Genomic DNA, 18,077 nt, shown 5'->3' with positions numbered 1-18,077 from the left:
TTTGAGTTTACATCGGCCTATGTTTTGAGTTTACAAATGGTCATGTTGGCCTTATAGGCCCGTATGTCACATATATAAGTTTGTATATCATTTTGGGTCTTCATATGTTGAGTATTCCCTTATGTTTTATTCTTGTTATCTCATGATCGGTTTTCTGTCTCATTTACTCATGATAGTATGATAAGAAAGATATGTTACGTTGGTACTCGGTTGAGTAAAGCACCGGGTGCCCGTCGCGGCCCTCTGATTCGGGTCGTGACACGGTGTTTCGTCTATTACGGGTTGAACTCATAACACCTGTCAAAATAGAGAAACACGTATTAGGATGAGCCTAAAATGTGTGACTATGGGTGATTACTCAGACTTCACCACAACCATGTCACAACATCTCCTTATATCACCATTGAGGCAATTTCTCAAACACATTGTGGGCAAGGCATTTTCTTCATGTTCATGGCCCCAAGGGAATCAAGAAAACTTCCCAATTTAGCTATCTACTACACCCACACATTCCACACTTTTTGTTAACCATCACCTACCAACAACACCATTCCAAACATTCAAAACACAGCCCCTTCACTAGACATATGCTAAAAACGAAATTACACTAAAAAGAACAAGAAGAACTAAACAAAATAAAATCCTATCACTAACACTACATTAGAACAACATTAACTAGCATAATGCAACAAAAACAAAGAAAAAATAGAAAGAAAAGAGAAGGGGGTCGGAATCATACCTTAGGGGAAAACGATGGGAGTGATTGTGAAGGAGGAAGAAGAAGAAGAAGAGAGTATGAAAGGGAGGGTTAGGGTTTAGAGAGAGAGAGGGATTAGGGGACTTTATGGGGGAAAGTTACGTTTGATTTAGAGGAAGGGGGGCGGGGGTGTGTTTTTATTTTCAATTTGAAGGGAAGAAGAAGAAAAAATATTGAAGAAAATGAAAAGAAAAAAAATATATATACCGTCTGGTACCCGACCGCGGTTGTGTCCGCGGTGCGCGCCGCGGTTTGGGACAGAGTCTCCCGCGGTTGACACCGCGGTCTGAGCCACGGTCGCAGAGGAAATGCAATGCTTCAGTGATTTTCGCGGTCAGCACCGCGGTCGATGCCGCGGCCGCGGTGACTTTACATCGCCAGGCAGTGTCTCCTGCGGTCGCGGCTGGAAACTTTTTTTTTTATAAACACAAAGTTACATACTACACTTACAACACATTCGTGGGTTGCCTCCCACGCAGCGCCTGATTTAACGTCGCGACACGACGCAAATGGTTGAGCCTTCACTCCTCATTCGTGTACTGGGGTTCTTTAAAATTGATCACCACTGTATTCCATTTTCTTCAACTGTTCCAAGGTAATGTTTCAACTTTTGCCCATTTACTGAGAACTTGTTTGTCCCATCTTCTGACTCAATCTCAACAGCTCCACTTGCGAACATTTGCACCACTCTAAATGGTCCTGACCATCGGGACTTTAACTTACCCGGAAACAATCTCAGCCTTGAATTATACAATAATACCTTGTCACCGGGTTTGAAATTTCTGTCCATAATGTGCTTATCATGCATCTTCTTCATTCTTTCCTTGTAGAGCCTCATGCTTTCAAAGGCTTGATATCTAAATTCTTCCAGCTCATGCAACTCTGTTAGTCGATTTTGTCCAACTGCTTCGGGATCCATGTTCAATGGTTTCAGTGCCCACCAAGCTCGATGTTCTAGCTCCACAAGCAGGTGACAAGCCTTCCCAAATACCAACTTGTACGGTGACATACCTATTGGTGTTTTGAACGCAGTCCTATAGGCCCATAGTGCGTCATCAAGCTTCTTTGCCCAATCAGTTCGTGTGGCATTCACCGTCTTGGTTAGTACACTTTTTAGCTCTCTGTTGGACACTTCAACCTGCCCACTGGTTTGCGGATGGTAAGGGGTAGATACCTTGAGGCGTACATCATACTTTGCAAGCAATTTCTCGAAGGCTCTGTTACAAAAGTGAGTGCCTCCATCACTGATGATTGCTCTTGGTATCCCAAATCGGGTGAATATATTCTTTTTCACAAAACCTATCACCACTCTTGCATTATTAGTGGGCAACGCTGCAGCTTCCACCCATTTAGACACGTAATCCACAGTAACAAGTATGTATTTATTGCCAAATGAGCTGACGAAGGGGCCCATGAAGTCAATCCCCCAAACATCAAACACCTCTACCTCTTGAATCGGGTTCATGGGCATCTCATGGCGACGGGAAATGTTCCCGGTTCGCTGACATTCATCGCAGCCCTTCACCCATATGTGTGCATATCTAAACACTGTTGGCCAAAAGAACCCGGCCTCTAGCACTTTTGCAGCTGTCCTGGCTCCTCTAAAATGTCATCCATATGCTGATGCGTGACAAGCCTGCAAAATAGAAGATTGTTCTATCTCGGGGACACACCTCCCGATCATATTATCAACACAGATTCTAAACAAATAAGGCTCGTCCCAATAATACATGCGGCAATCACGATAAAACATTTTCTTTTGGACAGATGAAAGGTCATAGGGAACAATACCGCAGGCCAGGTAGTTTGCAAAATCTGTATACCATGGTGCATCCTCAAGAGTGGCTGCGAGCAGCTGCTCGTCTGGAAAGGTTTCCAGGATCTCTTCGACCTCGACTGATTTTTCAGATCCTTCAAGTCGTGATAGATGATCAACGACTTGCTTTTCTATGCCCTTACGGTCACGAATTTCGAGGTCGAATTCTTGCAACAGTAGCACCCAATGAATCAGGTGCGGCTTAGACTCCTTTTTCTCAATTAGGTACTTGAGTGTTGTATGGTCAGTGTATACAATTACCTTGGAACCAATCAGATATGATCGGAACTTGTCAAACGCAAACACCACCGCCAATATCTCCTTCTTCGTCACTGTGCAATTGAGCTGTGCACCGCTTAGCGTTCTACTTGCATAGTAAATCGAGTGCATCATCTTATCTTTTCTCTGCCTCAAGACTGCTCCTATAGCATAGTCGCTGGCATCACACATGAGCTCAAATGGTTGCTCCCAGTTGGGTGCAACAATGATGGGTGCAGTGATCAATCTCTTCTTCAGTTCCTCAAATGCCAACCTGCAATCATTAGAAAACACAAAGGCCTGATCCTTTTCAAGGAGTTTGCATAATAGGTTAGCAATTTTGGAAAAATCTTTTATGAAACGCCGATAGAACCCAGCGTGTCCAAGAAAACTTCTCACCGCCTTGACTGAAGTGGGCGTTGGTAACTTCTCAATCACGTCAACCTTAGCATGGTCGACCTAAATTCCTTTACTGGACACTCGATGCCCCAGGACTATACCTTCTTGTACCATAAAATGGCACTTCTCCCAGTTTAACACTAGGTTTGTCTCCACACATCTTTTAAGCACTCTCCTTAAGTTGTGAAGACAGTCTTCAAATGAATCTCCCACCACGGAGAAATCATCCATAAAGACCTCCATAATATCCTCCACCATGTCTGTGAAGATGGCTAACATGCACCGTTGAAAAGTCACGGGTGCATTGCAAAGCCCAAAAGGAATTCTCCGAAAGGAAAAGATGCCATACGGACAGGTGAAGGACGTTTTCTCTCTATCTTCGGGGGCTATTGATATCTGATTGTACCCCGAATATCCATCCAAGAAACAGAAGTGCGATCGCCCAGCCAACCTGTCTAACATTTGGTCAATGAAAGGTAAGGGGAAATGGTCCTTCTGGTTGGCTGTGTTCAATTTCCTGTAATCCATGCAGATACGCCACCCTGTGACTGTACGAGTTGAGATCAAATCATTGTTCTCATTTTTACAACAGTCATTCTCCCCTTTTTCGGCACACATTGGACAGGGCTGACCCAATTACTATCAGAGATGGGCAAGATGATTCCTGCATCTAACCATTTGATTACTTCTTTATTTACAACCTCTTTCATGTTTGGGTTCAGCCTTCGTTGGTGTTCCCTGGAAGGTCTGTGCCCCTCTTCCAGGAGAATCTTATGCATACAGAAGGCTGGGTTGATACCCTTTATGTCTGCCATGGTCCAGCCAATGGCAGTCTTGTTTTCCTGCAGTACCTGTACAAGCCGTTCTACCTGCACATCTAATAAACCGGATGATATGATAACAGTCAAGGTCGAATCAGGGCCTAAGAACACATACCTGAGGTGATCTGGGAGTGGCTTCAGTTCCAACTTGGGTGGTTCCTCTATTGATGGCTTTGCTGAAGGAGTGGCCCTTTTTTCTAGCTCAAGGGACTCGAACTGAGGTTCCCTTGACCAAAATCCTCGGCCTTCCAGTGCCATGACCCATTCAGCTAACCCTTCACCATCCATTTCTTCTAAATTCGTCAGACATGCCTCCAATGGATCTTTTACAGTTAGGGTCATATCATCTTCTTGCAGGATTACATCCACTGCTTCCACTAGAGAGCAATTAGCATATTCACTGGGTCTCCTCATAGATTGTTGAACATTGAATATGACTTCTTCATCGTTCAATCTCATTTTTAATTCCCCAGTTTCACAGTCGATCAGTTCTCTCCCCGTGGCTAAAAATGGTCTCCCTAAAATAAGGGGTATCTCCTCATCCACCTGACAATCCAAGATAACAAAGTCTGCAGGGAACACTAATTTCCCCACTTGTACCAACACATCATCAAGAATACCAGTGGGCCTCTTCACTGTGCGGTCAGCCAGCTGTAGCAGCATCGAAGTTGGCCTAGCTCTACCAATGCCCAGTTTGGTGTACACAGCCAGCGGCATCAGATTTATGCTGGCTCCCAAATCGCACAACGCCTTTGCAAAGGCATAACTTTCAATTGTACATGGAATAGTGAAGCTACCTAGGTCCGACATCTTTTGAGCCATCGGTTTTGCCACCACTGCGCTGCAGGTTTGTGTCAAACTTACAATGTATAGATCCTAAAAATCAAACTTTCGTGACATTAGATCTTTCATCATCTTAGCATAACCGGACATCTCCCTCAAGGTATCCATCAAAGGAATATTCAACTGAATTTGACGCAGCATCTCCATGAACTTTTTATATTGGTCTGCCTTCTTTTGTTTAACCAGTCTCTGAGGGAAGGCTGCAGGTATCACCCTTTGTGCATTGCTTGCTAGCTTCTCTCTGCTAGAATTTTCTAGCACAAGAGGTGCCACCTGTTCTGCAACTTGCTCATTCATATTTTCTTTGCCTTTTTCCTACTGACTCTACTCAACCACCAATTCAGTAAGTTCTGTTGGTTCCTCTACCTCTAATTGAACTGGAGTGGCTGGTGTAGTGTCCTTGCTGGCTTGTGCAATTTTCTGCTCTCTGTCTAAATCTCTCCCATTCCGGAGACTTACTGCCATCAGCTGATTCGGATTTTGGTCCTTGGGGTTTATGTTTGTGCTGCGGGCAAAGTTCCCTGAGGACGGTTGTTCAAAGCCATGGACAGCTGACCCAGCTACGTTTCAATATTCTTTATGGTTGAATCATGCACTGCCAATTTTTCCTGCACTTTATTATTTGTCCCAATGAGTTGCTGAAGCATACCCCTGATTTCTACCATGTTGTTATCTTGCTGCTGGGGGGGTGGTTGGTATGTCAATTGTTGTTGATTTTGCTGTGGATAGCCCTGTGGTTTCTGATATGGTACTGGCACCAATTGGTTTTGAGGGTGCATACCACAGGCTGTTGCATATTAGGCATGTACTGCTGATTTTGCTGCGGTCTCCACTGCTGTGCTCCTTGCCTCTGACCCCCATAGTTGTTGACATAATTCATATCTTCCCTTGCCCCTTGATTTCACCTTCTCCGCTCCATGAACACACATAAGACTGATTAATACAAGGTGTACACAGTCCCCCATTTGTTGTATCAACAATGTGCACCTGTTTTGTACCCATCTCATCAATCTTCTTTGTCAATATGCTCATCTGGGTCATGAGTGTGGCCATGTTCTCTGCATGCGAATTATTTGGGTCAAGAGGAACTGAATGCACTATGGGTGCCAGTGTTGTACCTCTAGTCATCCACCCCGAATTTTGTGACATCTTATCGAGAAGGATTTTGCACTCAGTGAATGTTTTACTTAAAAATGCACCTCCAACTGACGCATCCACATTTGCTTTCAAATTGTCAGCTAGCCCCATGTAGAATCTCTGGCCGAGCATCTGATCTGGAATGCCATGGTGAGGACACTTCACTAACATCCCTTTAAATCTTTCTCAAGTTTCTTGCAAGGACTCAGAGGGCTGCTGCCTAAACTGCAATATGTGATCAATCTGTTTTGGAGTCTTGTTAGGCGGATAGAACTTGTTCAGGAACTGCTTGACTAATTCCTCCCAGGTGGTAATAGAGTTGATAGGGAGCGAATTTAGCCAAGTCTGAGCTTCCCCGGTTACCGAGAATGGAAACAGTAGCAGCTTGATAGCTTCCGGAGTCGCATTTGGCTGCCTTTGGGTCATACAAATTGACAGAAAAATTTTCAAGTGTTGTTGCGGGTCTTCAATGTGTGACCCGGAGAACAGTCCTTTATTCTGCAGTAGATACAGCATGTTGTTGGTGATTTGGAATGTCTCCGCTTGAATTGCGGGCATAGCTATGGCAGTGGCCAGATTATCAGTTGTGGGTTGTGCCCAGTCATAAAGTGCAGCTTCGGGCACAAGAGGTGCCACCCCTCTGACATTTAAGTCAGTTGGCTCATTCCTAACGTTTCCATTGACGTAATCTACGTCACCCATGTCAAATTTGAGTTGGTGTGATTGTTGAGATTGTTGAAGTCTTTTGTTGGCACGGTTCAATGCCCTGAATGTTTTCTCGGGGTCTGAGAGTCCTTCTATCAGTTCTCCAGTCCTCGAAGAACTTCTAGGCATACACCTGCTTTCCACAAGAATTCAAACGTTAGAATTTCAATGAAACGATTGGGTATAGAGAAAACTGACTACACTTAGAATTTTTGTACTTCTCTCAATTGTAATTGATAACACCATTAATTCCCCGGCAACAGTGCCAAAATTAAATAACGCCAAACTATGCATTATACAAAGACACACACGGATGTAGCAAATATAATCTGAGTAATTCTGCCCAGAGTCGAACCACAGAGAATTAACCTATCAATTACTTTTGACGGATTTACTAAATTCACAGAATCAATTTTCCCCAAACTTTGTAATTCACAATTGATGATATTTCTAACAACTAAAGTTTGAAAATAATTAACAGCTGAAAATTAACTATGCTTGATGTGTAAATAGTTGGAATAAGGTCTAAGGTAATGGTTTCCCCCGTTGGTAATTTCCTTGGTTGTACATTTCTTATAGTGATGCCTTAGTTGTCTCTATCAATCAAGAACTCTCCGCTCTCAAGCAATTATGATAATTTACTAGACGCACTCTCTCAAGCTACGCTAGCTAGATTCACATTACCGTTCTTTTAGATTGCACCCGAGGTATCGTTATCTCTAATCCAATCTCTAAACCCTAGGTTATGACTCTCGTCTATACTCCGGGAGTGATGTTATTCAAACAACTACCTAAATATGCACTCTCTCTCAAGAAGATACATAATAAATAGGAACGGATAATTGATGGCCCTTTCAACTAACCACAATCAAAACTTAGAGAAGAAATAGAGATTAACAACCAATTCAAACTATATTAATATAACAACCAAGTCATCCCCAACGGGTTTCACCACAACCTTAGATTAAAGTATTTAGCTACCCATGACAACGTAAGAATAAACTACGAAAATATTCATAATGGAAAATTGCAAGAAAAATAGAAGAGAATAAGAACTATGATGTTTTGGGTGATCTCTCACACTTGTTCTTCTTGCAAAAGTAATCTCAAAATAAGCCTCTCTTTCTTGGGCGAGTTTCCTACATCTTATAAGGGTTTTACAAAAGCTTTCCCGAATTGACACTTTGGCCCCTTAAATTTCTGGACTGTGAATATGCCGTCGTGGCCGCAGCGCTGACCGCGGAGAACACTGGCTCTAACCGAGGCGCGGACCGCGGTGGCAACCGCGGTGAGTATGCTGGGCCTTTTTGTCTCCGTGTTCCTTCTCTTTTTGCTCTTTTGTGTTTGGGTACTTCTCCGGTGGGTGTTTTCTTCACGTTATTGCCTCTAAACACTTCATGTTGCTTTCTCACATCTTATATTCCCTGCGAAACCAAATAGCATTAATTGAAGCATTTTATTGGCAACTTACATTATAAAACAACAACAAAGCATGGGCAATTATGGTGTAAATAACAACTATATATCCTATTATCATAATCCCCACACTTAAATTAGCCTTCTTTGCCCTTGGATCCAATTTTGACTCTGTCACATGATAATATGTTGTTGAGCCAAATACGTGCAAAGAGTCATAATCTACAACAGGCTTTCCATACCATTTTTCAAATGGTGTCTTGCCATCAATAGCAGCAGATGGTATGCGATTATTGAGGTGTCATGCATATGTAAATGCCTCAGCCCAAAATTCTTTGTCCAAGCCAGCATTGGACAACATACACCGTACCTTCTCCAGCAAGGTCCAGTACGTTCTACCACTTCATTATGTTGTGGTGTATGTTTGATAGTGAAGTGTCAGACGATGCCATCATTTTCACAGACCTTATTAAAATGATCATTTTTGTATTCACCTCCATTATCTGTGCGAATACACTTGATCCTCCTACCTGTTTGATTCTCCACCATCGTCTTTCATTTGAGAAAAATTCCCAACACTTCATCTTTGCTCTTCATTGTATACACCCACGCTCTTCGGGAAAAATCATCAACAAAGGTTACAAAATAGTGCTTCCCACCCAATGAAGGTGTTTTGGAAGGACCCCAAACATCAGAGTGTACATAATCCAAAATGCTTTGAGTATTATGGATCGATGTACCAAATTGAACCCTTGTCTGTTTCCCTTTGACACAATGCTCGAAAAACTCCAAGTTGCAAACCTTTACTCCTTTTAACAATCCTTGATCTGATAGAGTTTTCCGGAATTTTCCTCCAGCATGTCCCAAGCGCATGTGCCATAGCCTGGTTGATTCTGCCTTTTTTCGTCACTGGATGTCACTGTCGCTGTCCCAATAACTGTACTACCGTGATAACGGTACATGTTATTGTTTTTCCGATTGGCCTTCATTACCATTAGTGCACCAGAGCATACTCTCATCACTCCATTTTCTGCAATGATTTTGAACCCTTTTGATTCTAGGGCTCCCACAGAGATGAGATTCTTCTTCAAATCCGGTACATATCGAACATTTGTTAATATTATGATCATTCCATCATGGTTCCTTAATCATATTGAACCAATTCCATATGAGCTAAGAGGGATGTTATCCGCTGTGTGGATGACTCCATATTCTCCTTCTTGAAAATCCACGAACAAGTCCCTGTTGGGACACATATGATAGCTACAAATCGAGTCCATCAACCACATGTCTGATGATGTTGATGGCTCTGTTGTAACTAATGAGAAGTCTGAATCATCACAATCAGCTATATTTGAATCCATAATGGCCTTTCCATTGTTATGTTTGGTCTTATTCTTCAACTTTGGATAGTCTTTCTTCCAGTGCCCTTTTTCTCGACAAAAGGCACATTCATTTTTGTTGGGTCTAGATCTTGACTTGGATCTTCCCTTCTTTGTCCTGGTTTGATTTTGAGGGCGACCCCTCACAACCAGTACTTCTCCTTCTCCGTCCTTTTGTTTTTCTCCCTTTCTTTGTTCATAGCTGTACAAAGCCGAACAAACTTCTCTGAGAGAAATTTCGTCATTCCCATGGAGTAGAGTAGTTTCAAGGTGCTCGTACTCATTAGGAAGTGACCCCAACAACATCAAGGCCAAGTCACCATCATCAAAAGTTGCATCCATATTTTGCAAATCTGTGACCAACTTATTGAAACTGGTAATATGTTCATTCATTGTGGTACCAGAAAATAGGTGAAGGGAAACAGTCTTTTCTTCATGTATAATTTATTTTGACTGTTTTTCTTCAAAAATTATCCTCCAGTGCTTTCCATAATTTACTTGCAGAAGTTTCCTTTGTGTATGGATATTTTTGCTCTCTAGCAAGGTAGGATCGAATGGTACCGCAAGCAACACGGTTGATAATTCTCCAAACTTCTTCTCCAATAACATCAGGTCTTTTTTCTTCAATGTCTTGCTAGCTCTTGTTGAAAAAGGACATCTAGAACCTCGCCTTGCCACATCCCAAAATGTCCTAACCCGTCAAAAATTTCTACCGCAAATTTCCCATTTGACACAATTCTTGTCATAAGCGAAGATGCCAATAATGACGTATTGTTGATACTTGATGTAGATTCTTCTTGTTTATTATCTCTCATCTTTGACACAAATATTATTTAATAGCTGACGACACAAATCAAGATTATTTCCTTTCTGGTGTGGAAGATCATACTAAGCTGCAACCACAGAGCATACTCAGACAGAACCTTGACTCAGTTACCAAGATAAATCTTTTTTGATTTGGAAGATCAGACTATGCTGCAACCACAGAGCATACTTAGACAGTACCTTGGCTCTGATATCAATTGTTGCGGAAGCCAAATGTATATAGTGTGAATGAGTCACAACTACTATACCAAAAATTATGACAGCCACCAAATAATAAATAAGACAATAAAGCAGCAATAAAAGGAACACCAGAATTTACAATGTTCAGCCAATTTTGCCTACTTCCTCGGACACAACTAATATTTTATTCCACTCCAAAAATACTAGCGAAATAATACTAAAGAGAGAAGATACAAATGCCTTAAGAAAATGAGAAGGCAAATAAGAGGTGTGTTTAAATCCTAAACATTAGGCCTCCTTTTATATGGAAAAAATCCCAACCAAATATGTCACCCACCGATGTGGGACTTTTGACATTTTCAACAAATCTCCACCTTGGCAAAATTCTACATCTTCAATTTTCTCTTCATAACAAATTTTGGTTGTGTCTTCATCTTCAATCTTCAGTGTTCAACAATGTTGATCAAATCCAAACAATGTTGAAACTTGACCGCAGTCACCACTTTTGTCAGCATATCAGCAGGATTCTCCGTAGTATGAATTTTCTTCACCGTGACTCCACCTTCTTCTATGATTTCTCGCACGAAATGATACCGAACATCAATATGCTTCGTCCTTGCATGATAAACTTGGTTCTTCGCTAATTGAATAGCACTTTGACTATCACAAAAAATTGTGATACTTTTTTGTTCAAATACCAAGCTCTTTTTTAGCAACTCCTGAAGTCAAATTGCCTCCTTCACAGCCTCTCTAATAGTCATGTACTCTACCTACATCAACAGTGTAAATGTATTAAGAATACGTATAAGAGTATCTAAAGCTAAAAATGACACAGATTAGTCAATCCCTACATCAACCTGTATATAATGATTATTCATCACAAAGCAATTCTTGCATTATTATTCATCGCATAACATTTCTCGCATTATGATTCACCTCATAAAGTTTCTTGCTTAAAATCCTCGCATATTAGATTGTAAACCAAAATACCTCTAACAATATTCTAAGTCAAGCATACATATTTCCTTAAGGGAGCTTTACGCAAGTAGCCGGCTAGATTCACTGTTTAATTTTTCTAATAAATATACGTAGATTATACATAGAATTGTTACAAATCTATACTATATTAAAAGCACGAAGTCCCTTAGCGAAATGTCGTTCGCCTTTTTTATCCTTTAATAATAAATTTTATATTAGACAAAATCGTAATTTGGTTATTTTCCTAATATTTAGAACTTTAAAACTAACTAAAATTTTAAATATTAAGTCTTTCCTTCTTTGAATTATGTTAGAATTGTCCTAATATTAATGAATTTAAAGTAGATATAGAATCATTACATTTCTTTTCCTTATGTATCAACACGGCAACTTCCATGAAAATATGTTCATATTCATTCTTCTTATTAGGGAACTTATAATTCTAACTAGATGTTTCCATATATTGTTACTATTAAAAGTAAGAGATTTTCTACCTAATTAAATATTACTCTAATTATTAAATGTGTTTAAATATTACACAAATTGATAACAGAATAATATATGGTTTGAGTAGGAGAAAACTTTGAAATAATTTGCATCTTTTAGGAACTTATATTTTTTTAGCGTGTTTCCCATCTTAATGAGTATTTTTTTGTAAGAAACTTACATGTCTTTTAAAAAATTATGTCTGAGTAATAAAATAAATTGTGTCTGAAATTATTGAATATTGATCCCATATAGCTAACTCAATAAAAGAAAAAAGTTTGTTCATGAAAGTCCTCAGTCATTATTCAATATATACATCTTAAATTATATTCTGATCTATAATTTTATCAGTTCAATTTCACAAGTTATCATACTTTCTTTTTATTTTCAGTGAAAACACATAGCCCTGGAAGATTTAAAAAAAATTAATTTTTTTTTCAAAAACTATTCTCAAATTCATTTGAGAAGACATAAACACGATATAGACTAAATATATATTTTGATTTAATATACAACTACTTTTTGTATGCAATTATTAAAAGACATTGCTCTATTGAATATACTATGTTAATATTTATAATTTTTACGAACTTATATTTTTTCTTTGATAAAGTTTAATAACTCAAACACATTATTTAATAATATTTATATAATTTTAAAAATTGTATTCTTATTGATATAGGTACAAGCGTAAAACGCGTACCCTAAAACTAGTATATATATACCAACTATTTTTAGTTTAAGTGGTTAGGTGGACAGCTATTTATGTTAATTCTTCTCAAGAAGTATACATGTTTGTAGGCCATTAGCTACTAGGCTACAAAATGAGGCTAGTGTTCTTGGTTGGTTTCAAAGTAAACAGGCCAGCCCAGAATTAACAATTCCATTCCAAAATGGGTCGATTATTAACTACTACTAGACTTCACAACTCTTGAGAATTTGACCCAACACAAGTCTGTTGGAGGAAAAGAACATTCTTCAAAAACAAATAAAGAGGATAAAGAAACGCCAAGTCACCAAAAGCTAAGGTCCATTTTGGATTCAGAGGAAGCAATTATTATCCAACCAAAAATACTTACCCAAAACTCAGCTATGGACATTACATTTCAAAGCAACACTCTTTAACTTGGTAACACAAACATGAGCACCTTTACAAATCCTGCAACTTTGTTACATCCAAAAATCACCATAACCAAAAATCATCACACAAAATACAACACATTACCCAAAATCCAAGCAAATTTATCAGCTGATGAAGAAAAATTCTCGTGCAGGCGAAAACTTGTCACGACAATTCTAGCCACTTCATTGACACTAGGCCTACAATCAACCCCATTAGCATTGGCTGAAAATTGGGGCGTTCGATCATTTTTAAGGGAACATTTTTTCGAGCCCGGATTATCCCCTGAAGATGCAGTGGCACGAATTCGTCAAACAGCAGATGGACTACATAGCATTAAGGAAATGTTGGAAACCATGTCATGGAGGTATGTCTTGTTTTACATTCGTCTTAAATCAGCTTATCTTAAGCAGGATATGAAGAATGCCTTATCCAGGGTGCCTGAAAGCCGAAAAGAGGCTTTTGTTAAAACTGCCAATGAGTTGACTGATAACATGGCTGAGGTACTGTCCTATTTCCTTATCATAGAAAAATTTCAAGATTTTTAAGTCTGGTATGAGTATTTATATGTATTTTCCTCTCTTTTTTCAGTTTGACTACTATATTCGAACTCCAAAGGTATACGAATCTCGTGTATTCTATGAGAAGACACTGAAATCAATTGATGAATTGGTGGCATTACTTGCATAATATCAAGAGTTTGCACATCAAAGGTGAGTGAATGGTACGAAAATCGCGTTGGTTTAGCAAATGTAACGAGTCTGCTTCAGTAAGTGGTGAAGAAATATCGAAATTATCTACAATAGCAGTTGAAATAGTCTCATTTCATGTTCATTATTTTGTTCAAAAAGAAAAATGAAAAGGTTCTTATTGGCTTTCTTCAATTAGCAAATTGAAGCCTATGAGTATATAATTTTGATGGCCATTTCTGAAACCATCTATATTGTAAATAACAGTTTCTGCTTATTGAAATGTGGATTGTTCTTAAGATTTTGAAGATGAATACTCATGTTAACATAGGCGAATCCAGGATTTAAATTTTGTGGGTTCAACTTTTAAGATTTCTTTAACATTGAATCCACTATCTTTTTAAAGTTCGAGTTTATATCTACTATTTTTGTAATTTTAATAAATTTTTACCCCACGTCGAAAGTTATGAGTTCAGTTGAACCCGTTGCTAACACACTTCCTCCGCCCCTGCTCCTGTATATTTCCAAGTATTACAAAACATAACAGAAAACAGGAAATCTTTTCATTTTTGAATATTCATGTGGATAAATGGCAATCTAGATACAAGTTTCATGTTGTGAAAAATACAATGAAAAGCAACTAATGAAAATTCAAAACACAATACACACAAACAGAAACACAAAGGCTAGCAATTGCAAGTGTAGCCAGTTTTTTTAACAATTTAGCGCCTGGATAACGCGATAGCTGACAAAATAATAAGGAGAACCAGCAACGCCATTGCACCAAAAGATCCAATGAGCGATCCAGCAGAACGCTGGCAGAAATCTGTATACTGTTGACATATAGAAAACCAGTTAGTTGAAGTATTCCCATTATGTGCTAAATACACAATCGCGGCTGCTGCTGATGCTCCAGATGTGATAAAAACCAGCATTATCTTCAAAAATTTCAAAGTACAAAACATATCAGCACAATTTCATAGGCTTGCAATAAATGTAAATATGAAGTAACTATATATTTATATAGTAAAAATTAAATACATTACCGCGTCTAAAAAGATGAGCAAAACTCTGCTCTTTCCTGCTCTTCTTCTAATAATGTGAAAGATAGAAACAGAAATAGAAAGAGCAAGATATCCACAAGCTATAGCATTCACAGTAACAAAAAACCTTTACCACAAAACAAAAATAATGAGTTAGTTAACATTTCAATACAATCTAACAACAACAACAATAACAACCACCCAGTATAATCCCACCAGTAGGGTCAGGGGTGGGTAGTGTATAGTGTGTACGCATACCTTACCCCTACCTTGGGGTAGAGAGGCTGTTTCTGATAGACCTTTGGCATCCCTCCCTCCAAGAACTCCCCACCTTGCTCTTGGGGTGACTCGAACTCACAACCTCTTAGTTGGAAGTGGAGGGTGCTCACCAGAGCAACCCACTCTTGTCAAATACAATCTAACAACAAAGATTAATTTTTTTTTTTTTTTTTTGAAGTAATATGTTGGGATTTGCTTACTTAAACGCGTCGATATCATCATATTGAGCCTCAAAATTTACAATCTGTGTACTAAAGGAAAGTGCTTGATCTGCAGTACCCATTGCAACAGCACTTCCTAAGGTTCCAACAAGTGCAGCAATACGTAAAATGAGATCAAATACTGAGATTCCTCTGTTAACTCCATGAACTTTGGCTTTTGATGCTTCTCCAGCTTCAATTGATGTTGCCTTCATTTTTAATTTCAATTTTAACTCAAATCAAATTTACTGTTGTGATTTGTATGTTAAGCCTGTTGTGACATAAGTGTAACCGTGTATTTATACTAATTTGGGAACCAAAACATGCAGCAAATTTACCATTAAGAACTACTTAGAGTGGATGTTAGGTAATGGTGACATATAATTAATTGTTCATTTGCTTATCTAATCAATCAAATTTAAGGTACAAGTATATGGTTAAGATTTGCATTTGACTTTTTATTACCTGCTCTACTTTCTCCATAACTTGTACTTTAAATTTATTAATGCAGAAACTGCTACATTCTTTCTCCAATTTTTTTTTTTCCAAAAAATTTTGCAAGCCCACTTATGATCATTTGTGTCACGCACACTAAGTCATATGTAGGAATGACAAATGGTGCGGGGCGGTTGCGGCGCAAACCCGCGAAGATTTCAACCCGCCCCGCAAAGCAAAATTTGTTGTTTTTAACCGCCCCGCACCCGCACCCCTCCATTACCCTCCCTAGTCATATGATAATTTACTAATAATAATCTATGGTCCTAATTAACCATAATGATTTATTTTTTTTTGGCCAATGCTCGTAGATTATTAGGTTGTTAAGGCCAATGCTTTAGGTAGAGGAAAGGTGAGTTCTCCATAGCTTTGAGTTTATTCCAAGTGGTTTTTTGGATTAGGCATAAAGTTGTACTTGAACATAAGAATACTAGAAATGTGAGAATCAAGTACGATGTATATTCTTTATAATACGAGAAAGTTTAGTGATTGATAATCCTAGGCTTACTATTTAATTAACGATGAGAAAGAAAGCAAAGAAAGAGTTCATGGAGTAGGTTAAATCTAACTAATTTCTAGTTGTTAATCTTTTGTTTTCATTTCTTTTTCTTAGGCTGCCTTTGATTCGTTGGCATTATGATTTATGCACTCGTACACAAATTTATTTCGCTACTATGTTACACAGATTCCTTTATCGGCACATATCAGAATTCAGATACAAGTATATATTTGCAAGTATTCTGTACGAGTACGTCAAGTTCTTTTGCTAAATCATAGTGTGTATTTTGAAGGATTCACAACATGCTCTTATCACGCCCATCTAATAATACAAGTATGTCAAGGTAAATGAAGGATCCACGTAGGGGTGGTAAACAGGCGAGTCCGATCGGACATGGGTGGGTCAATGACGGATAATATAAAAAGAGATAAATTATTTTCGGCCCGCCTCATATTTAATACAGAGAAAAAACGGGTTAGCCGGCGGATAATATGGATAAACATATTATTCATGGCTTCTTGAATATGATCACTTTTGGGAGAATTCCTAGTCTCCCAAACTTGAGTAACTCCCAATTAGGGCAAGTGCACAGATAGCCATTCTCAAGGATGCTATTTAGAGAATGCCAGTATTTATTTTTGTCCTGAAATTTTAAATTAAAAATCGTAACTTCAGGACAATTCATGACATTTTTGTCTTGAAAAATTGAATTGAAAAAGTGAAATTCAGGAAGCACTTGCTAATTCTTAAATAATGGCCCTTTAGCACAGTGGCTACCTGGTGTCATTTCTAACTCCCAATTTGATGTTGTACAAATGTAAAAGTTAAACTTATTAGTTATCCATTGGTTATCCATTTTCTAAGTAGATAATATGGTTATTATCCATATTTAACCCGTTTTTAAAAAGATAATTATCCAACCAATTTTGTAATGGATATAGATGAATAACCAATTTTATAATGGATAATATGAGTGAATAACTGTTTTCTTTTAACCATTTTACCACCCCTAGATCCACGTAACATAACTTAACTCTACCATGCTCTCTAATATATGCAATATCGTGGATGGATTGAGAGGGTAAAGAAAAAGAAAAACTCTCTGCACCCAAAGGCTTATACTAGTAAGGAAATTTTAATTGGTAATACTTTCACCCAAATAGATTTACAAATAAGCTGAAAACTGTGCATATAATATTTTAGTTTATTCCGCATCAACCAGAGTAGCCAATTGGACCAAGCCCGGTTCAGTTATTCCACCAAAAGTGTATATAATTAGTTTCACTTCGAATATCCCAAAGCAAATTAGGTTCAACATATTCTCTTGCCTGCAACACCTTTCTCCAAGTGTGAGATTGCCGGGCCTTGAATTCGAGTGTAGAATCTTTTGGTAAGGAGTACATTTACCTCTTTAGTCGGCCAATAAAATTCAGATACTGAAATCTTTAAAAAATATACTGATCTACACCCAATTTCAAGATGAAAAGGATATACATTTGCCCCTTGCTAGAATTTTCATTAAACCTAATTATTAGCAAGAGGTCTAGAACGCTTTGAATGTGATCAAGAATGATGCAATGAGCAAGAAAATGAAAGGTAGCAACCAAATATACAAATAAAGAAAGGAGATCTTATGACATATGAAATTATATATTTATGAAGCCACACATGATTAGAAACATGTGATATGAGTCAAGATAATAAGACTCCTTACCTACCAAGTACGTACATGTTTGTGAGCTAGTCATG

General features: G+C 38.5%; 3 protein-coding genes across 4 annotated transcripts; 1 reads left to right on the top strand and 2 right to left on the bottom strand.

Moving 5' to 3' along the window:
* Positions 1 to 1,316: 1,316 nt before the first annotated feature.
* Positions 1,317 to 4,873, bottom strand: LOC142174286 (uncharacterized). The gene is made up of 4 exons (XM_075240073.1): positions 4,030 to 4,873; positions 3,682 to 3,778; positions 2,431 to 3,009; positions 1,317 to 1,974 (listed from the first exon to the last, which is right to left on the bottom strand). The coding sequence occupies exons 1-4, from the start codon at positions 4,871 to 4,873 to the stop codon at positions 1,317 to 1,319; spliced, it is 2,178 nt and encodes a 725-aa protein (XP_075096174.1).
* Positions 4,874 to 12,968: 8,095 nt separating this feature from the next.
* LOC107831039 (photosynthetic NDH subunit of lumenal location 2, chloroplastic) lies at positions 12,969 to 14,126 on the top strand. 2 transcript variants are annotated; one of them, XM_016658761.2, is made up of 3 exons: positions 12,969 to 13,490; positions 13,560 to 13,626; positions 13,715 to 14,126. In XM_016658761.2, the coding sequence occupies exons 1-3, from the start codon at positions 13,144 to 13,146 to the stop codon at positions 13,811 to 13,813; spliced, it is 513 nt and encodes a 170-aa protein (XP_016514247.1). In that variant the 5' UTR covers positions 12,969 to 13,143; the 3' UTR covers positions 13,814 to 14,126. The 2 variants fall into 2 exon arrangements, with proteins under 2 accessions (XP_016514247.1, XP_016514240.1); XM_016658754.2 differs by having other exon boundaries at positions 12,969 to 13,626.
* A 234-nt stretch (positions 14,127 to 14,360) lies between these two features.
* LOC107831031 (casparian strip membrane protein 2-like) lies at positions 14,361 to 15,609 on the bottom strand. Its single transcript, XM_016658745.2, has 3 exons — positions 15,335 to 15,609; positions 14,859 to 14,982; positions 14,361 to 14,750 (listed from the first exon to the last, which is right to left on the bottom strand). Exons 1-3 carry the CDS (start codon positions 15,547 to 15,549, stop codon positions 14,535 to 14,537), a joined length of 555 nt encoding a protein of 184 aa, XP_016514231.1. The 5' UTR covers positions 15,550 to 15,609; the 3' UTR covers positions 14,361 to 14,534.
* Between the last annotated feature and the right edge of the window lie 2,468 nt (positions 15,610 to 18,077).

Source organism: Nicotiana tabacum, chromosome 20, assembly GCF_000715075.1.
Source record: "Nicotiana tabacum cultivar K326 chromosome 20, ASM71507v2, whole genome shotgun sequence".
NCBI lineage: Eukaryota > Viridiplantae > Streptophyta > Magnoliopsida > Solanales > Solanaceae > Nicotiana > Nicotiana tabacum.
This window is presented reverse-complemented; position numbering and strand designations above follow the sequence as displayed.